We start from the raw sequence: 22,233 nt of genomic DNA, 5'->3' as shown, positions 1-22,233 counted from the left end.
ACAAAAACATCAAACTTTCACAAACCTTTTGAAATGATCTAGTTGAACGTCATATTTGTACCTCGCTTGTTTTGTTTCTGGCCATCGTAACATTGGTAAGCAGTTCTATACACTTTTCTAAATAAGAGCAGTGCTAGAAGTACGTGTCTTGAACAGTATAACGAAATGTATGAGACATAATATGTTTTCCTAAAACAATACTATCAGTCTCTACAAAACAAATGATCCTTTATGTATAATTACTGTCAACACCTTGCGTTAAATACCTTATACGCCTATTAAGAGGAGATCGTTTATTTAAATACTGTCTACAACTTGTGCTGCCTTTACCACACATCCGATATCAAACAACAAACTAACAAGTCGCAAGTAAACACGATCCAGGCAAGAGGAGAACACCCGTGTTCGAGCTGATAGATGAAATGCGCCGAGGAATTGAGTAATCAGTGGTAACCGAAGGCAATTAGCGTGTGATGCTAATGTGATTCACTAAACGATTGTTGCAGCTAACGGCGCGCGCGTCGTAAACTGAGGGTAACGGGTTCGGAGCTCGACGCTGCAGCATGATTGACGTCTGAATTTTTCAAAATAAAACGTCCACAAAGTCACACATGTGGTAACTTGTAAGCAAGCACGCGGTGTATGAAACAACACCCCTGTTATAACAACTGCCTTTGCGACGCCACGTGACGATAAACAAGTTATATTTATTAATTAGCTTTATTGATTTACAAGGTTTATGAAACACTTGTATTATACATTTGACTAAACACAATGCTTTCTCCAGATTTGTTTTAATAATTTCCTCAAATTTTACAACGAGCTAAATCTAAAGCATTTACAAATATTTTAGCGCGTTTACAATGTAGCACAGTTTACTTTACAAGGGTGAGATGGACCATAGATAAAACATAATATCTCTGGTTTGAGAAATACCACTTTTTACAGGTTATTTCGAAGTTAAATTTAACGCGAATATTAGGGGTCTATCATGGAACTTTGCAAATCTTTCTAGTTGGACATTAAAAACTGGAGAGTTATTTTAAACAGCGGATACGTTCATGATAACACACCTATGTACAAGATATGCATTCTATAGAAATATTATTCATCTTTTGAATCTTCGGATATTTTGTCGTTAGTTGGCGCTGATGGGCTGCAAAATATTTGCTTGCAGCTTTCACGAAGTTCGGGGTCGAAATAAATGTAAATGAATGGGTTCGACCCGACAAATACTTTTGCAGCAAGCTGTTGATAAAAATGTTTGAGTTAAAACAGAAAAAAATGGCTGAAAACTAATTTAACTCTAATGGGAGTCACAACAGATAATCCAAGACGAGACAAAACAATTCACGAAACAATTCATCAATACTGTAATTGCTGTGTAAACCAATAGGACATTTGCTACACACGCAAACGTTATCGTTTGTATATGAGTTTCCAACATACCATTTGTATATACAAAGAATGCCAACATGACTGTTAACGACTACTGTAGTCACATAGGATTTTTATTCATCGATTGTTCTGAACATAACGAAAACTTAGGTGTCGATTACTACTATTCAATAGTTACACTCTCAAAAGTTACATACGTGGTAACTGAACAGACACAAGGTGTATGAACAGAACACCCATGTTATAACGACCATCGTTGCTCCGCCACGCGAGGTTGAAAAAGTTAATTTATTCATAAAACGAATGCGACTTACGTTGTTGATGACGACACAGAAATATGGGACAGCTGAAACACCAATTGTGATCGATACCATCGCATAGATGGCGTAAGGGAGCAAACCAATTGCCATTTGAACGGGGACCACAAAAAGAAGCTGAAATAAAATAATCCATAAATTTTCAATCAAAATCAAGACGAATACTTTATAATTATAGTAGAATGGGGAAGACGGGACATCCTTTTTAAATAGCATTAAACGTCCTGATCGTGTTTTAAACAATTAACAACAGTCTATGGGAGTCGTGAGGCTAAAGTTTTATAATTCTTCGAATGTTCTTTGTTTACTACCAAATGGGACGAGAAAATAGAATGAACAGGTGTCCTGTCTTCCCCCACCATACTATATATTCACTAAATGCTGTGGCATTTAAAATATATCAGCCTTCTTTCATCGATGGTACGTTACGTTGTCGTAGCATAATTCGTTGAATACTTTCATTAAATAGTTGTATTGATTTTGGTATGACGTCATATATAGGCATGACGTCATACATAAACATGACGTCACACAACATATCGCATAAAAATGTTACTTCATACAACTTCTTACCGGGTAAAATTTGTTGATTTTCGTTGATATTTTCATGTAGCTGGACACGAGTTTGTAAACCGGCCAAACGAACCAGACGGTTGAGATCAGTATGATATAGAAACTATATTTACTGCCAAAAATAAACAACTATTTTAACTTGTTGAAACTATTGATTGCCAAGCCAACAGTCATATATGGGTGTTATGTTGCATACACAATGGCCAACTAAAAACTTTTCTAAATGAATGACAATTTGGACAACCCATTAGTGACCACTGGGTTGGAGCAATTGCCGTTAAGTGTCTTGCCCAAAGACACATACGCCAACAATGGTAGCAGCGACGAGCCTTGATTCCGTAACCTTTGATCTATAAATAGCCAGCTCCATAACCGATATGCTACGTCATCATACAAGCAATATATCCGTCAATATGTTACGATTAAACAACATTAAGAGCAATAATAAACCATGGACAACATAATAAAACTTACGCCGATATAGATTTAAAGTCCAACAGACACCCAGTTCGCCATGTGACGTCATCAGTTTCGAATCCATATCGCCCGAAACCGATAAAAGGGAGAGCCCCTCCTATGATACCCATGGTCCATGTTAAATAGACGTGAAACGAGTAGTTCCTACCGACTGCGAGGTAAAGTAAGTTGTTGTAACTTGCTATATGGCTAATTGTAAGCAAGGGTTTTTTGAGTGGTAACTTGAGTGACTTATCCATGGTCGCCACTCCCATGTCCACAGTTGCTAAGGCTATATTTCATGGCGTTGACAAAAAGAACATTTTAATAATTTTAATATGGCAATAAACGCTACTAACAAACTGTGGTTGATAATTTACAAATACCTGACATTTTCCTAACGAAAACACATTGTGATAAAAGCGCAATCTGCTCCAATAAATAAAGCCTTATTGTAAACAGTGAATATATCTTTAAAATAAAATAACTTCGTACCCATTTTTGGTTTGCAGAATCTGTAATATTTGTCCTTGGCAACGAGAGCTGCCCCCGCAATGCTGATGAAGGTTGGGGCCATTCCTATGAAAGCATCGACCTGTTGAAGAGTGGTAGGTTATTGTAACTATGTTAGGTGCACAGTAGTTGAGACGTGTGCGTCTAAGTTAGGGATATCTTGAGGCTTAACGCTGCTACCATTGTTGCCGTATATGTTTCCTTGATCAAGATACTAACGTTAATTGATCCGACCTGGTGTTCACTAAAGTTTAAATTGACAGCAATACCGAAAGACGATCGCCCACAAAGTTACGTATCATGGTAACTCGTAAACAGGCACGAGGTGTATGAAACAGAATATCCGTATTATAATGACTACCGTTACCCCGACAGCATACAGATAACCAAGTTACATTCATTCACATCATGCCAACGTAACGGTCGATACGTTTTACTCACGAAGAGATGTGTGTACAACATATGCAATGTAATATAGGCACGGGTCGATAATTACATCACATCATATAACGTGTGCAAGGAACGCGACGACGTTACAACATTGTAAGCCATAGGCTTTAAAACCGTTTTATATTTGATTAAATGAATAAATGAAACTGATTTATCCTTGCGTGGCTGGGCAATGGAAATCGAGTGTTATATTTCATACACCTCGTACCAACTTATGTGTCTTTGTGGGTGATTATTTTCCTGCATATATCTGTCAGTTAGATATTTAGGTCCCTACCTGACACCCCAAGTCACCGAACGGCCATTGTGGTGCGAACGCAGCTATGGTGGATGCAAACACATGTACGGTGATCAGGAGGTCGCTGGTTGCAAGAGAGAGCAGAAATTTGTTCTTCTTTTTCAGATCGGGACGCTTAGCAAAGATTACGAAAAGCAAACTGTAGCCGGTGATGGTTAGTAAACCTGTGAGGAAATTTGTTTCAAATATCGAGTAGTTTAAAAAAGGATGAAGCATTTTTTGAACTTGGTTATTTTCAGCTTTATGCCTTGAACAGAATAATATTAATATAATTCTATGAATATATTAAATTCAACAGAATATTAATAAAATATATAATTCAATCTCGAGGCATAAGTAATGAGCATATGCTGAGATAATTAAATATAAAATCTGTCGCTTCGGCATATTACTATGAACAGCATATATAAATATAAAGCAATGTTTAATAAAAAATAATATTATTTAAAGCTTAATAAGTTTTGGACATGATAACGTCATTTAAAGCTATCACTACACCTACGTGTAGCGACCACGCTTGTTTTCTTCCAATTAGTTGTAAATTTAACTGTAAACGTATTTTAACAACTCTTGTTTTGTCGCTGCATCCTATACAACTTTTCTTTTAAAATATTTCTAAATTTTTGCTGCCGTAATCGAAAAGGAAAATAAAAGTTATTAGGTACCAACAGCTTATAAATATAAAGCAAAAATTGACTTACCAAGCAAACCCATAAGCACACCGTACACTCGCTTGTCATTAACTTCCATCTTGAAAATGTGTCTTCTCCACGAACAGCGAAGTGGAATGTGACTTGGAACCGAGACGCGTCGATTCTTAAATGGAGTCGCGGCCACACGCGGTTAAACCAGGTCAAAAGGAAAATTAATCTGGGAAAACGCAGCGTGAATTACGGAATGACAAAGACACAGAGTTGGATTAGGGCAGATTAATCGCGTGTAAGCCACCAGAATAATCGGATATAAAATATTCCATGCTTGGATTTTTAATTAAAATTCAAAGCACTTGAAAAACACATCGTTGCTTTGCATTGAATATAAGACGACCTGATGAAGGGGATATAATTGAAAGTCGAAACGTCGTGTTTGAAAAAATAGAAAATTCCGATGTAAATGTATGAATGAATGTAACTTACTGTATCCTCGCGTGGGCGGAAAACGACAGTCGTAGTAACACGCATGTCCATACACCTCGCGCCAGCTTACGAGTTACCAAGCACGTTACTTTGTGGATTTTTTCTTTTTTTATGTGGCTGATAGCCACTGGGTTGGGGCAATTATCGATAACTGTCTTGCCCAAGGACATACTCTCACAATGGTAGCAGCGGCAAGCCTTGAACTCATTACCTCTAGGTTAGAGGCAGGGGTTCCAACCAACTGTGCTACGGCGCCGACAAAACAAGTTTTATATTTACAATATCTTAATATCATCCGGGTCGTGTTTTAAACAATTAGGAACAGTCTATGGAAGTCGTGAGGAAATACGGTTCTATAATTCTTTGATAGTTCTTTGTTTACTACCGAATTGGATATTGCCAATACAAACTAACTCCATGAGGTTCAAGAGTGCAAGGTTTATATGCTGCTCGTGTAAAAACTTTATTACAATGACGTAAATCGTGAAAATATTTTTAGTCAATTTCTTTGACGATAGATCTGCTGACGTCATTTAGCCGGAAGTTTATATTTTTCCCACGGTGGTGGGAAAACTCCCATGGGACTTATAGGATTAGTTGTGTGGTAAGTTTCAAACTTGCACATATGGCCAACTTTGATAATAAAAAATACACATAACCAAGTCAAATGCTACAACGGGGCATCAACAGTCGTTATAACACAGGTGTTCTGTTTCATATGCATGATGCCTACTTACGAGTTACCACGTATGTAACTTGTTGATGATTTCTTGAGATGTTTAACAAACCTCAACAAAACTAAAAACCATAACCAAAACACTGTCTGTTTTTACCCTCAAGACGTTTAAAAGATGGCTAATAAAACACACGAAACAATTTAGGACGAAAATTGGTTCCGGCGCTGCAATTACGGTTTTATGACGAACAAAATGTTGATGGATTTCCACACATAATGAATGTATGTGGAGATCTTACGTATATTAGGTTGGGGTAAGATGGTCCAATATATGGTATTAAAAATTTTGCTGTAATTGCCATGTATGTAATTATAGGATTTTGTGAACACGAGGAACACGAGGTTTATGAAGCAGAACATCCGTGTTATAACGACCGTCCCGCGATTGTAAAGCCACAATAAATTCACTTCATTATCCTAAAGATAAAAATTGAATAACTTTGATTCGGTTTATTCTCACATTGGTACAAACAACACAGAATTAAACAAACATAAAGATAGTTCATAGAAATCGCATAGGTTGCCTCAATCGTTGTGAACATAAATAGAATTTGACCCAAGTATTCTCATGACCTCTTGCCAACTTAATCTGCATAAAAAATCGCCGGGAATTCCCCCGTGACGTCATCATTTACGTGACTTCCTGGTGGACCTTGTCGAAACCTCAGGATTATCTAGCTTGCTGACAATCATGGAGAAAAGTTTTTGAAGAAATTCGAAAACCTGGGAAGAAAAAGTTGCTGGTGTGTCATAAAATACTCTTTGTCGCATTGAATTCACTAAATTGCTTTATTAAGTAACCTTACTAACACAATTCATATAACCTTGAAATTTTTAGGTAATGAAGCCAATTATGGGCACAATCAAATCAAACAACATTTAATAAACAAACCTGTAAATAGTTGTAAGCAAGAAGTCCAATCACCAAAGTAACTGGAAGGGTTAGTAGAGACACCTGAGGTGTTTCAGGTTCGATGTTTTTCAACTAAAAAAGTTAAAATGAAAGTTTCTAACTTCAACATATGTAGTGTTAGGGGTAATGGGTAACTTTCCTGACACACAAGGATAAATAGTTTATATTTCATACCAAGATTAAACAGACCCTGAGTTGAATAAATACTAACCTTTGGTTGGAACCTGAGTGTGATGTGCTTATGAGGTCCCTTGGTGAAGAAGCCAGCAGCTGGTGTTGTGTATTCGTACATGGATGATGCGAGAGATGATTCAAGTCGGATCACGTACTCCGATTCGTCGCGTGGTAGGGAGGGAAAGGTGAAGAAGGGGGAGGCCCTCGTAAGCGACATCGTGTGGATAGGAGTTGCATCGGACGATTGATACAATACCATCTGATGTTTTTATATGATGTTTATGAAATAGAAAGTAGCATTTGGAATATTGGTATTATATAAATATATGTTTCCGCAATGTGACTAAGTGGTTAGGAGCTTGCATCTTAACTGTAGGATATTGGGTTTAATGCCCGATAGTGATATATGTATGTGTCCTTGGGGCAAGACACCTAACGAACATTGCTACAAGCCAGTGGTCACTTAATGGGTTATAGCACCCTGGCTGTCAAGGGCCAACTTTGAACTCAATTTCAGCCATCATGTTTTAGGATCTAACCCATATAAATAGAACTAAATACCTACATTTAACTTAGAAAGTAAAGAATATTTAAAATAAATAACGAGATGGGAATTAGTCGCAAAACAATAAGAAAGGATAAAAACTTGTCAGGAACTTGCAGAATAAACCACAATATATGCATTACACAAACCAAGAAACCTCATAAGTTCCACGAACCTTAATAAAAGGAAGAAACTCTTGATCGGTTACAACTCGCCCGGTAAGTTCGAACCCTGTCATGTGACGGAATGCAATGAAGCGTAACTCCCGTACGTCTTCCTTCTTTGTCTCCAAGGTCACATGATCGGGAGACAATCGACTAAACCTGTTAGCAGGATCCCTCACTGTGATGTCATAATGACACCCCGGCCGCAAACCTCGAACACGATACGCACCATCGACCCCGACTGTTACTTCTTCTATATGACCTTGGTTTGTTTATTATATTTAATATCAGTTAATTAATAATATATTTTAAGTTTAATTAATATATATCGCTTGTTATATTTATTCCGTTTTTCCTAATATTTGTAAGATTTTAAGCTTCATGTACGATTTTTATGTCAAACTATTTTATGTTCAATAATAAAACTACTGTTTCTATTTTTTGTTAATTTTAAAGTAAAAAATTAAAAAATAGATTTAGTTTATATTTGGTAGCAACCTGTGCTGTGCCCAAGGAATTGATAAAAACATTTATATCAATTAACAATTATATCAGTGGATGGACAAAATGAATAAATAAAACCAAAACATTAAAATATGGCCAACCTGCACAATGCTCCCCGCCGGACATAACCTTGGCACGAACGACACAATCTGGTTCGGGCTCTCCGTTTAATGAAGTGACACTGCCATAACAACTGTGGGGGGGTTATGTTATATGTATGCGAGTATAATACGGGTGCTCATATTCTCTGTAAGGCTGGTACCTTGTGTTTGTGAATATAATATATATAGTAGGTACAGGGGCTTACATTTAAATAAATATATTATAATGAATATAATACACAAAACTTAAAAACTACTTTAAACCATACTTAGCACATAATAAAGTGTTGTGACACATTTTTCTTAACCAGAGAAAATTACACAGCATATTTTATGAAACATCTACAATATATAAATACGTTTGTCGCATTCAACTCAGTTAATTGATTTATTCAAAAAGACACATTGTTAGCGTGCCAGGGGGTGTATGGAAAAGTGGGGGGTGTACGAAATAGAACACCATTGTTATAATGACCATTCATTATTACCCTGCCATGCAAGAATAAATAAGTTACATTCACCTATATGCAACACGATTCCCAATAATTTCCAGTTTAGTTTCTTTCCCTTCCACGACATCTATCACCTGAACATCAATGTTAACAATGTTAAATAGGGAGTGTTATTATTGTTAAACATCATATTTCATGTAATTGATACACAGATATGCTGTCACGTTGGCACATGCTTATGTTGCTAACATTGTGGGAGTATGTGTTCTTTGGGCAAGACACTTGCTGGAAATTTCACCAACCCAGTGGTAACTAATGGGTTCAAATTATCAGTCATACAGTAAAACCATCAGCCACTAGGTGAAACACATGATAACTTGTAAGCTGGCACAAGGTGTATAAGCAGCCACAAAGAGTTATTTTGGGCAAATTGAGCTGGCTTTGTTTGCTGTAACTGCAGAAGTGGAATATAAAAACCATTGTGAGAAGTTAAACAATTGTTTTGGTGTTATAACACAAATTCAGGAACTTATATTTCATACCACAAGTTCCAAGTTAAGATAACAAGCACAGCAACTGGCCACACTTACTTTAGATGAAGGGTTAAACTGGTATTCTTTCATCATTGCTTTAAAATAATATTGCCCGGGTTCCTGGGTCAAATATATTGGATTATTAAGCGATATATCGTGTAATATTTACTCCACAGTCAAGGAGGATAATTGGTAAAACTACTGCTATAAACCATAACTTAAATATTCCATTAATCTTATTTGCATTATAATACAACACACATGGATAAATATGACATGAATATCTCAATAATACAACCCTTTGAGAATATCCTTATCTAAATATAACACGGTGATTGCAATCAATGGTCTCATGTTAAAACAAGACAACTTAATCTCATTATTCATGTATATTGCTTATAAGAGTGTTGCTTAATTCCTGAAGCGTTTAAAATTGGGGTCATCATTTGATTTGGATGAGTCACCACTGCAGTGGTTCACAAAGCCTTTAGACTCCTTGTTAAAGTTGTTTGAAATGTGTATAAATTGGGTCACCAAAACTTTGCTATTAATTTATGTTTAATATTTCAGTAGCTGCACAAATGTGGACAATCGTTCAGGCAAACCCCCCTCCCCCCAAAATAACAAGTTTCACGCTACAATACATTAAGAAGCACCAGTTTAAAGAATATCAAACAACATTATTATTTCTACTCCAACCAACCTTACCAGTTTAGATAACGTGAGTCTCCCGTTTTCCCCAGTAAGGTTATTGCTACGATACGGACCCCCACTTATCGATAATAGAACTCCTGGAAGGGGGGATTCCCCTTGCTGTGTGGTTACCTGAAGGAATATGAGTTTGACGTTATATTTGATTTTGTATTTGACAATATTTGGCATTGTTTATTTTGAATTGAAAACACTTGACCTTAAAGATTTTGATTGGTTTTTGAGATTTTTTGTCTTGAAAACACCGGATTTGAGTTTTGTTGTTGGTTGTAACTCATGCTTTGCCTGCTATACTAAAGTCTTCCATGCTGTATTGTGTAATGCAGCCTCTTATATAGAACCTAGGATTCAAGCCAGATTTGGCCCACTACCCCAACATTGTATATGCATATTCTGTTCTATATGGATCGGGGTCCTACAGTGAGGCACCTCATGGAAACTGTGATTTGGGTCGAAGCTCCGCCATTACCCCAACACCCAGGGTGCTACTGCATGAACCTTACTAGATGTTGCAGCCTGTTACTTCCCCGAAGGTAGGTGAGTGCTTGTTTATAGTGTTTTAAATCTTACCAAGACCAAAAATTACCAAGAGTTGCTCGCAAACTAAATATTAAAAATATTTCAGGAGTTTAGAATTAAGTGCAAATAATACATCACAATGTAATGTAATGTTTTCCTACAAGACATAATGATGTTAAACATTGTATGCAAAACACCACCAAGTACTTGGTGAACACAACATAACAGCCTCACCTCAAAGTGAAGCTTGCTTAGTTTCTTTGCATGAAAATCCCCATGTTTGTCCTGCACGGGCGAGAATGCATAATCATCCATGGTGGCTTGTATGTTGTAGATCGCTTCAGGGTGAACGGGGCCGTGTCTGGGGGTAAAACATAGTGTGTGCCTTATGCTCACTGTCAAGTTATAACATGGGTGTATTCTTATACACCAGACACACATGGTGTGTTCATACACCTCATGCTCACTGTCGAGTTATAACATGAGTGTCTTCTTATACACCAGACACACATGGTGTATTCATACACCTCATGCTCACTGCCAAGTTCCAACATGTCCTAAACATATTTTTCACAAACCGATATTTCCCGTTTCTGTCCGTTTTAATCCCAGTGACATCATCTCCCATAGAAATCATAATATCCACGTTTTCCAACGGGGGTAAAATCTGCCCACTGATAAATTTACCCACAATGCCTTTGAAACGAACGAGTTCCTTTGCACATTCAGCTATAAACAAAGGTAAAATTTATAAAACTGTAAAAATGGAACATTTTGTATGCCATTCAGCGAGACTTCATCATGGTATGACATAATTACGCAGCTGGTTACAATAGACTGGTGTATTTTTATACCAAAAAAGGATTTTGAATATAATTTTATATTTTTCAAACAGCCACAAAACCCACCAGCTTTCATGGTTGTTGAAAATGTTTGAGGTTCGAAAAGAAGAATCTTCGATTTTGGAATAAACTCAAGTTTTTCTCCGTCACCGGCCCAATACCTAGCTTTGTATGTGTGTGTCTGTGTGGGTGGGAATATTATAAAAGAGAATACTAATCCACGTTTCTACTATGTTGGCATAGGCCCAGCATATGTAAGCGCAAGATGAGAGCACCTAACCTTGGCTGAGCTGTCAAGGGAAGATCTATTATCATTGTAGGTACCAAACCTATAGGGGCAGAGTAGGCAGACCTTGCCTGGTATTTTCTGCATTGCATTAATCAGAACAGATCTGTTATATGTAAATGCGAACCTAACTATCCCCGATCAGCGTATTAAAAAATGTTGAATTCCTATGATCACTATTAAAGTCAAAGATAAAATACTATCAATAATTCCGACCACTAACCCCGGAAGTTGAGTTGCTGTCCATCACCATGTACTCTGTTGAAGCTGAAGAAGAAAACACAAAACAAAATTACAAACATAGTGTGTCAGTAAATGCAGGCGCAGATTGTTGCCACATCAACTTTTTAAGGAAAAAATTTTGCTTTTATTTGAATTTTTTTTTCTATAAAAAGAAATCGCAAAGTATTTTTACTTTTTCCTTTTGAAGTTTTCATCTCCACGGCAACTTTGTCTTCGGACTCTGCGTTAGGTTTGATCACATGACTTGTTTCCATGGTTACGAGGGCTTGGTGTGCGATGGCGTGTAACGCAACGGGACGTGGGCGGGCGGTGTTGTAACGCAGAGGTGTCTTCACATCGAACTGATGGCAGGACTGTGGTTGGAGGAGGTATTCACCAAGCTCGGCGAGACACAGACGGTTCCTGCCCTTCTTTAACGAGAATACGTCGACCTTTTCACCAGCGTGGTGGATTTCCTGCAAGTCAAAGTGAGTGTTAACATCAAACCTTGATGATCCTGCGAAGAAATGTTGTGAGTTGGATATCGGTATACAGTCCAGAAGTTTTAGTTTTCAAGAGTGAATGAAGGTCAAAGTTGGCCCATTACCCCATCATAGTGTATGAGTGAGGTCTTATAGTGAGGCACGTTAGTATATATTCCAAACATTTAAAATACAAAGACAGTCAAAATCGTTATTAAAAGTAAAGGTTTTTTAAGAGTCAGATACTTCTTTCATGCATGTTATACAATTTATTATTTATTCAACATGACTAGACATCTATGGAATACCACACAACAATCTAAGATTACTCACCAAACCGATATCATGAGATATGGAACACACGAGTGCAAATCCTGACTGCTCAAAACTACCAAGTTGTGGAACAGATTTCATGGGTTGTGATGAAACTGATACCTTTGTGATGTCATTATGCCAACACCAATCAGTGTGAGAAACTTTCACAGTATATTCTCCAGGTAGAACCTCACTAAATTATATGTGGTGTTAGAAGTTTCATAAAAGGTATAAGTATAATATATTAAATAACAGGCATGTATTGCTTCAGGTATATTGTCACTAGGAATCTTATGATAATTTTTGTAATTCTGATTTTAAAATACAAAAAGAATGCTTTCAGATATACAATATGCCTGGTCGCAACAGCTTATACAATGCTTTTAATGTTATGTTGATTACTATGGAACACATTACACAGCTAAATACCCGGTCAGGCTTCAGGCTTCAGGGTTATGGGCCATTTTGAGGTAATAAACTCTGGCTTTAATCCCAGATCCACAGGACATGACCCATATATATAAAAATAAAAAAACACAGCTCTAATAAATAAACACATATTTAATACCAGAGCTTGTTATTAATAAACACTTCATGACAAGAGAGCAAATCTGCAATGAATGGGCATGTAGTGCATAACATTTTTCATGCAGCACTTATTCAATTTCACATTTCAGTGCAACGAATACTTACAGCATATACACGGCATAATAGTGATGGTCAGTTCAACCAATTTTTATGTCAATTTCCGCTAAAAAAAAATTCATAAACCTGAATTTTACGGTGGCTTTGCTCTCTTTACTTGCAACTTTCTGCATGAACGATTTCATCCCCGCTCGACCATCTGCGACCACAGTGATTGTGACGTCATCGCAAGCAGCGATGCATGACACACCAATAGTAAAACTCCCGTGATATTGTTGGAATGAAATATCTTTGATCGGAGCGTTGGACATTGTTACCTTGAATAAAAATATTGACAAAGTTACATACGCGGCAACTTGCAAGGGGCACAAGGTGTATGAAACAGAACACCCGTGTTATAACGAATGTAGTCGCCCGCCATATAAGGATAAATAAGTTACATTCATTTAATCAATATTCTTGGATAAAGGTAATATATTTAAATAACAGACCGATGATGATTATTTCAAGTGAAATATATATCTCACAGAGTAGACTATTTAAGAACTTGAATTTTTGTTCCTTGCTACTATTTGAGGTGAAGCTATCTATGGCAGACATAGGCGTTAATTTTGCCAAACACATGAGACATCTTAAATGCAGAAACAATTTAGACATACCAACATCAAATACATTAAAAGTTTTCAAGAACACAATTTACATTTAATAAAAATAAAAATATAGCAATTGTGTATATGTTGTGGCTGTTTGGCCTTTTATAAGTTTTTTGTTTTGAGATCTAAAAAAACAAATTCTATTTTTAGATTTAACTTTCTTTCTTACATAAATTAAACCATGACATCATAAACTCAACACATGACATCACAATAATTGTTTATTACAAATACCTGTCTGGTTGTTGGAAGAATGACCAACCCACCATCGGACATTGGTTTTGTTGTAACTGGTTTGATGTCATATACACCTGTGTTAAACATGGGGTTAACACAAGGTGCAAGTTGGAAGACTATCGTATAAAGCCCATTTTTCACAGTTAGCTTTCAAGCCACTGCGCTACAATGGTCACTATTACTATTCAATGGCATGTGGTAATGTAGGGTGGGAGAAGTTGGGACACCTTTCTTCTGCTTTCTCGTACCATTTGATAGTAAACAAAGAACATTCGAAGAATTATAAAATCATATCCTCATGACTCCCATAGACCGTTATTAATTGTTTAAAACACTATCAATATATTCGGATATTATGTGTTAAAGGTGTCCCATCTTCCCCACCCTACTATATATATACATAATATATAAAGAGACACCACACCCCGCTATACCTGGTTCAACCATCACACAGAATCCTCCGTTTTTATCCAAACTCGTTTTCTTGTTTTTTTTTTCATTCTTCGTCATGACTTCAACCACGATTTGTGATTTCTTGAAGTTACTCGTTGGGTTGTCAGTTATGCTGACTCGCCCACATAAAGAGAATGACTCAGCGATAATATTTGGTAGAATTGGAGTGTCAGGACCAACTCGGAGCTGGAGGGAAAATATTCGAATATATTCGCTGTTTTTAACTTTTTAGTAAAATACTGATATTGTTTGGTAATCATCATTTATTTCTCCTTGCATAGCAGGGCAAGGACAGTCATTATAACATGGGTGTTCTGTTTTATACACCTCGTGCTAGCTTATGTAACTTAGTGAGTGATTACTTTTCTGTGTGGGTGACTGGGTTAGAGCAATTGGTATTAAATGCCAAGGACCCATGCGCCCACAATGGTAGCATTGAATAATAAATCAACACAAGAATGAAGAATATATAACACAGCATCTAACAAACCAACCTTAGTTGATGGGAAATGAACATCTTCCTTTCTAATTTCCACATCATACATTCCACTGTTCATGTGTTTCAACGTGTAGTAACCATTCACATCTGTCTTGTCCTGGGTGTCTCCTTTAATTAGAACCTCAGCACCTGGAAAGTAGCATGCGTTATAATAGGCAAGTTATGTTAATGTAGGAAATATGAAGGAATTTTAACACAGGTCGTATTCACACAATAAATCTGGCTGTATATAATTCTATGTCTGCCATAAAACTTTGAATTTCATTGTTAATAAAGTGGCCTGAGATTAAAGCTAGAGTTGGGCATTACCCCAACACCCATGGTGCTTATTTATGACCATTGACCACTAGGTTGAAGGATACATTCGTCCACAATAGTATGTGTATCAATATTGGTATCGAGCATCAAATTTGGTTACAATAAAAATGCTGAACCACTGATCCAAGGTCTCAAACAAACATATCAGTTGTCACACCATACATTATGGTACAAGTTACCTTCAATAGGTTTTCCATCCAGTGCGTCCAACACCCTTCCCTGCACCGAGAAGCCCGTCACTTTAAACCCATGTTCATGAACCACACGTTTGTCAACCACTGAAAACTTTAACTCTCTTGGCTCAACATCAAACCTGGAACGTAAATATTAAACCTTCAAACACAAGGTTCCTATGCTTGGAGTTAAACTCCTCTGGATTTAGATAGCTTTGGAGTTGGATAGCTTAGCTCACCTTAAAAAAGGCTAGAAAATAGATAAACTGTTTTATCAAATTTGACTAAACATGCTCTCCTTCAAAAAGATGGGACTACATACAACACCTTACCCTAACCTTTTTTGCTGTTAAAAGTTTTTTAACAAATTTTTTCGTTTTTATAAAAAAAAAACCTAAATAAAACTCTCCAAAATAATTCTTTATCTTCCCCAATGTTCAAAACGAACCCAAGATAGACTTACTGTATCCGTTCTCCTCGATGGAATGGAATAATTAAGTAATCTGAAGGTGGGAGACTTGGAAATGAATATTCTCCGTTTGTATCAGATGATACGGAGCATAGGAAAATGGGGTATTCCCCACTTGTGACACCTTTTGAACCAGCGGGACGGTTTGGGGAGCAACCGGTTATCTGTGGATGCATTGATGGTGCATATAATGCTTGGTAAGCTTTAGGGAAAACAAAACATATATATACATTATGCTCAATGTTCTAATTTAGCAGTTCTAACTTAAATTTGTAAACGCATTAGGCATATTTAGCAGCACAAAATCTTTGGTGAAATTGTTAAAATGCAATTATACACATAGATGTCAAACATAGGGAACTTCATTGATTAATGTGGCGAATGCATTATACTTTGGCTCTGCTTGTTTGTATAAACACCTATACCTATTAGCAAGGTAAAAGATGTCGGCCTAAAACTGCGTTTCAAATGTTGAAGTGACATGTTACCCAATGCACCCCTAGCATTACGCATATGCTTTACCAATAAATAAATACTTTCTCTCACCTTTTCCACTGCAGCTTTCTTGGCAAACAGAAGCAAATTAACGCCGGCCACCGGCAGCTTTCGTGCAGTAACTTTCCCATGCACATCGTACCCGGATACAATGATGTCATTGTCACATACTTTGTTGCCATTGATTACCACCACGGAGGTTTCATCCTTGTATGTTGAATATTATTGAATATTATACTTGTGTGGCACGACAGTCGTTATAACACATGGGTTCTGTTTGATACACCTCGTGCCCACTTACAAGTTGCCACGTATGTAACTTTGTTGGTGATTGTTTTCTGTATGGCTGACAATTTACAATTCAGATAACCTATAAGTGACCACTGGGTTGAAGCAAATACCATTAAAGGTTTCTTCCCAAAGGACACACCATCAGAATGGTGGTAGCAACGAGAATCAAACCTAATATCCTTTGGTTCTAAGCTGGGTAATTACAGAGGCATTCGCCTTTTTATGATTGATTTACAGTAACAATGGATGCGTCAATTTAACAGACAGAAAATTAAAATCATTTTCTATTTTTTGCCGTTATAAATCAAATAGCAGACATTAAAGACATCAAAAGAAACCTTAGTTTCAAAAAGCAAGTCATGCAAACATTGCCGTACCCGTTTAAAAGTGTAACTTTGATGCGATGCAACAATCTTATAAGAACCAGCAGATATTCCATCAAAACTAAACGAACCACCATCTGTTGTTGTTGTTGTTGATATTAACTTGCTTGAAGATTTAAGATCAACTTTAACTCCTTGTGGTCCTGTGGTGACGGAGCCCAAACTTAAGACCTGGGAATTAAGATCATAGTTGTCATGTTTGTTGAATATTTAGCAAAATCTGGGATGACACTCGTAATATGCAGTGACACACTTGCACTAATACTTATTAACATTGGAAAAACTGTATTGATTAATGTGGTGAATGCAATATACTTTGGCTCTGCTTGTTTGTAGAGACACCTAACAGCAGGGTAAAATCTGGGGTGACATTGTTAAAATAGAGTTACACTCATAGTTGTCAAACATAGGGAACCTCATTGATTAATGTGGTTAATGCAATATACTTCGGCTCTGCTTGTTTGTATAGACACATAACAACAGGGTAAAATCTGGGGTGACATTGTTAAAATAGAGTTACACTCATAGTTGTCAAACATAGGGAACCTCATTGATTAATGTGGTTAATGCAATGTACTTTGGCTCTGCTTGTTTGTATAGACACCTAACAGCAGGGTAAAATCTGGGGTGACATTGTTAAAATGCAGTTACACTCATAGTTGTCAAACATAGGGAACTTCATTGATTAATGTGGTGAATGCAATATACTTTGGATCTGCTTGTTTGTATAGGCACCTAACAGCAGGGTAAAATTTGGGGTGACATTGTTAAAATACAGTTACACTCATAGTTGTCAAACATAGGGAACTTCATTGATTAATGTGGTGAATGCAATATACTTCGGCTCTGCTTGTTTGTAGAGACACCTAACAACAGGGTAAAACCTGGGGTGACATTGTTAAAATGCAGTTACACTCATAGTTGTCAAACATAGGGAACCTCATTGATTAATGTGGTGAATATCAACATACTTTGGCTCCGCTTGTTTGTATAGACAACTAACATCAGACTGGAAGCTTTTTTAAAAAGTGTAAAACTAGGGATGCCAATACATGATATTAGCAAGCTTTTCAAACTTAAAAATATGCAGGTCAGCAAAAAAGGGTTTTCTGGGTTTTATATGTAAAGCAATTGTGGTAGAAGCATGTTTAATTCAAATAAATGGTGAACCATTATAAGAGACACAAATAACCAATAAGAGCGTTTACCTTGCCAGAAAGTGTGAAACCTTTAAACACAAAGTTAATATCCTTCCCCGTTGTGCACGGGTCACTCACACCATCTACATGTAAATCAACCGACATGGGATCTGGATAAAGATTTAGTTTAATTATATTATCAATCGCAATATTCCCAAACAAAATAGAAAAATAATAAACACAGTAAATGGCTGTAGTGACACATGGTTCAAATAGTCAAATACTAATAGTAATTACTTACTTTGTCTTGCTACAAGCAAATCCAATATTATTACCTAAACAACATTACCACGTTTTCTGTACTATGCAGCCGCTCAGTCGAAACGCACCTCACAAACAACTTAAATTAGTATTGTTATGCTAGGTGTGATAATATGGCAATAATGGGACATGGGTACTGACGCCACTGACACGAAGTTTCACAAATTTTTTGAACTAGTTATGGTTTCTTATTAGTTATTACCATCAGACAAATCATGAACGCAATGTAAATCTAATCGCAACGCGAATGTTGCCGTGTTTTTACCAAGTAAAATAGCAATCTACTCACCAAACGCCCAACCCTGAGGTGGTTTGATCTTTAGTTGGAAACTCCCCTTTAAATAAAGAATAAATATGGTTATGTGTATTATATTATTGGTTAGGGGTTGATAACTGTTAAACACCTTCTATCTTCTTACCTCCAATACACATAAGCATGCTTACTGCTTATCCATAACTCTTACAAATATTTATTTTTTAACGATTTTATATATTTATAAAAAAAAATTTCATGGATGTTGTATTTGGGGCGACTTTGCCATAGCCTTTAGGAAAGTGCGTTACCTATTATTAACCTATTCAGTTAGGAACGAACCCTAACAATTTAAGAACTCCTGTTATAGTTTAACAACCCCATGTTACGTTATGATTTGCATATTGCAATTTAGTCTACAAATCCTAAATACAGAGAAATATCAATTACCTTTTCCACAAATGGCACCATAAAGTAACCGTTATTAGGAGCACATTCAGCTTGATATTTCAACATTCCCTCGGATGTTACAAGTTGGATCTGAACAATTTAATAAATAAATTACAAACAAATATAGGCCCATCCGCCTATATATAATTGTTTAAGGGAAAGGGTGTGTAACAATTTATTTCGGTGTAGAACAGGAATATAATACATGCAGTATTTGCAGTAATCTTATTTTATCAAGCATGTTTTTCTATTAAAATTATTATAATGTTATACAGAATATAACACAGTAGTTTCGGCGAATCAGAACGGGTTATTTTTGATCATATTCAAAACAACAAACCTCAATTTGAGAGAAATCGATTGGAACATCTGACTTGACGAAACCACCACACCCCAGTATTTCTTGTGAGTAAACGTTGGTTGCAAAGTAAAATAAACTTGATACAATTCCCAACACAAGTGAGATAAAAGGAGAAGACATTCCTATCCAACTACACAACCACACACACTGTATTTAAAGATGACCAATTTGGTCAAATATTACACAGTCCTTGTGCCTTTAACAAGAAACGTCGAAATAAAATATCGGGCAAAATGTTGTTGAGTAAAATATTGGAGAAATGTGAATATATTACACTTCATTGCATAACATGAATCGCTCAGTATTAATGAGACATCAATGTAACTTAAAACAAATAAAAGATAGCCAGGTAACCACATAACTATGTTTATAACACTGTGTGAAGAAAAAAATACAAAAGAAAAAGCCGACAAACAAATATAATATATTCGTATAACTGCCCCATTATCTCAACAATAAACCGAATTTTAACAAAAAAAGATAACAGAATTAAAGTACAGTGTGTGATAATACATGTGATTAGTAAGTACATCACACTTTATCTTTATGTAAGCAATAAAGTTGTTGTTGCAGCTTAGTTTAACGGCAAAATATGCTTGTTCAGACCAGCATACGATTAGGGATGCACATTACAGAATAATTAGGTATTCTAGGATATCCTAGAATACTTTAATTCGAATCTAGAATTCCGAATCTAGAATTTCGAATCTTTTTATATTTATAGGAAAAAAAATTTTACCCACAAAAGTCAGTTTATTGACCCTTTCATAACAGCCTTGTTGGATCTTGAGTTGTAAAATGATCAAAAATTGTACTATTGGGTAGTTTTTGCGTCATGAAACGTATAGCAGGCTATGAAAAGACGTTACGAAACGTTTACTCTCGAAAGTCCCACAAACACAAAAATATTTTTTTTCAAAATTAATAACATTCAAAAATTGTTAATATAGTATATGAGATGATGTGTAATGACGTCATTAAACAGAATACCGAATCCCGTAATTAGATTCGAATACAAAAGGATTCGAATCTCATGGATTCAAAATTCTGTAATGTGCATCTCTACATACGATACAGCCTGTCCATACAATTAAAAATCGTCGAGAAATATTTCAGCCACCATACTACCAGGCTAATGATAAACGTGTACACAGCCACAGGTTATTGATAAAATGCAATTTTATTAAGTAGTACACCTAGTTCCCTAAATTAGATTGTCATAGATGTGAATTAATTTTTGCTTAATATTTGGTTTCCTTATAAAAGACTGGACTAATCAGTTAAAAAGAACATCAAAATTTACCGGTAAAATAGAGAAAGTTGTAGTTTAACTATAAACACAGTACATCAAGCTGTATAACATGTTTAACAAAATACAAACATAGATATTTAGATCTGTATATATATTAACAGGCAGAATAAGAAATAAACAAGTGCATTAGATCAACAGGCAGGAAATATAATTACAAAGTCAGCGTGTCTCGAAACAGACGTCGAACAGTTGAACCAACAGTATTTGGGTTGCTACTCGTTCCATTAAATCCTGTGTTTCCAAACGTGTGGTAAACTTTAAACAGGTAAGGTTGTACGTCAGCTAAAGAAGTTTCAAACACAAGCGACAAGTCAGACTGTGTTGGCATCTTGGGCACAAACTCATGGCGGCCGACCGCTTCAACAATGGATGCAACTTTCTCAGCTAGCCGTGCTCCAGCGGTTTCACGAGCTACAACACGTTCGTTTTCGGACGACAAGACTCGTTCAATAACTTGCAAGTTCCATACTTCCCAGGGAACGCATTCGTCATTAAACGGCCAACGATTTCTACGTTTCTGGAAGAATTCAAGGCTAATAGTCCCCGCTGCTACTCCGTTGATGGATTTTTGTTCCAATTGTTCACGAAACGCACCAACATGCTTGCGTAGGATCGCGTCCAGTGCATTTGAAGCAACCGCTACATAAGTAAAATCCACAAACTCACAATCTACGTCATTTGTCCCGACGGTTCCAACAGAATACGTTCCTTCATGTCTGTAATGAAACTTTCCAGTTGATCGGTGAAGAAGGATTGAATGAAATATCCCAAGAACAGATTCCTCAACTTGCCCACACTCCACAACTATTTCAATGTTGTATGAATGAGCATTCATGATACTTAACAATATATTAAACGGTGGCGATTTTTTCCTGTATCTAAAACAATAAGACCTGCAGAAGTTAGATCAGTGGTTATTAAATTTTATTTTCTTACATGAAAAGATTAGAAGTCACAAATATAAAATAAAAGGCAAAATTTTGAATTAAATATTTTTAACAAAAACTAGTTAAACTTCTGCCACCCTCGCTATAAGAAAAAACCGTATTTCCAAACATTCTCTGTCGTAATGCGTCCTAATGCGTCGTAATGCTGTGTCAAATCCTACTTTACCAGCAAATACATCACAGATCACAGTGATT

The 22,233-nt window shown here is 36.4% G+C and overlaps 3 protein-coding genes across 4 annotated transcripts; all 3 read right to left on the bottom strand.

Moving 5' to 3' along the window:
* Positions 1 to 778: 778 nt before the first annotated feature.
* On the bottom strand, positions 779 to 4,865 carry LOC149726128 (RPE-retinal G protein-coupled receptor-like). 2 transcript variants are annotated; one of them, XM_089890363.1, is made up of 7 exons: positions 4,707 to 4,864; positions 3,985 to 4,169; positions 3,240 to 3,339; positions 2,763 to 2,916; positions 2,289 to 2,400; positions 1,713 to 1,832; positions 779 to 1,248 (listed from the first exon to the last, which is right to left on the bottom strand). In XM_089890363.1, the coding sequence occupies exons 1-7, from the start codon at positions 4,753 to 4,755 to the stop codon at positions 1,105 to 1,107; spliced, it is 864 nt and encodes a 287-aa protein (XP_089746489.1). In that variant the 5' UTR covers positions 4,756 to 4,864; the 3' UTR covers positions 779 to 1,104. The 2 variants fall into 2 exon arrangements, with proteins under 2 accessions (XP_089746489.1, XP_089746490.1); XM_089890364.1 differs by lacking the exon at positions 2,289 to 2,400 and having other exon boundaries at positions 4,707 to 4,865.
* A 1,447-nt stretch (positions 4,866 to 6,312) lies between these two features.
* On the bottom strand, positions 6,313 to 19,996 carry LOC149726127 (BOS complex subunit NOMO1-like). The gene is made up of 26 exons (XM_089890352.1): positions 19,759 to 19,996; positions 19,419 to 19,508; positions 19,005 to 19,050; positions 18,464 to 18,564; positions 17,250 to 17,426; positions 16,633 to 16,788; positions 16,081 to 16,250; positions 15,624 to 15,757; positions 15,122 to 15,255; positions 14,609 to 14,813; positions 14,172 to 14,248; positions 13,411 to 13,601; positions 12,658 to 12,832; positions 12,036 to 12,318; positions 11,844 to 11,887; positions 11,401 to 11,515; positions 11,071 to 11,221; positions 10,727 to 10,853; positions 9,971 to 10,087; positions 9,320 to 9,382; positions 8,799 to 8,863; positions 8,278 to 8,369; positions 7,684 to 7,934; positions 7,002 to 7,223; positions 6,770 to 6,862; positions 6,313 to 6,600 (listed from the first exon to the last, which is right to left on the bottom strand). The coding sequence occupies exons 1-26, from the start codon at positions 19,897 to 19,899 to the stop codon at positions 6,505 to 6,507; spliced, it is 3,516 nt and encodes a 1,171-aa protein (XP_089746478.1). The 5' UTR covers positions 19,900 to 19,996; the 3' UTR covers positions 6,313 to 6,504.
* Positions 19,997 to 21,069: 1,073 nt separating this feature from the next.
* On the bottom strand, positions 21,070 to 22,000 carry LOC149726126 (autophagy-related protein 101-like). The gene has a single exon (XM_089890365.1). It carries the CDS (start codon positions 21,924 to 21,926, stop codon positions 21,243 to 21,245), a length of 684 nt encoding a protein of 227 aa, XP_089746491.1. The 5' UTR covers positions 21,927 to 22,000; the 3' UTR covers positions 21,070 to 21,242.
* Between the last annotated feature and the right edge of the window lie 233 nt (positions 22,001 to 22,233).

The sequence above is a fragment of the Ciona robusta genome, chromosome 12, assembly GCF_009617815.1.
Source record: "Ciona robusta chromosome 12, ASM961781v2".
Lineage (NCBI taxonomy): Eukaryota > Metazoa > Chordata > Ascidiacea > Phlebobranchia > Cionidae > Ciona > Ciona robusta.
This window is presented reverse-complemented; position numbering and strand designations above follow the sequence as displayed.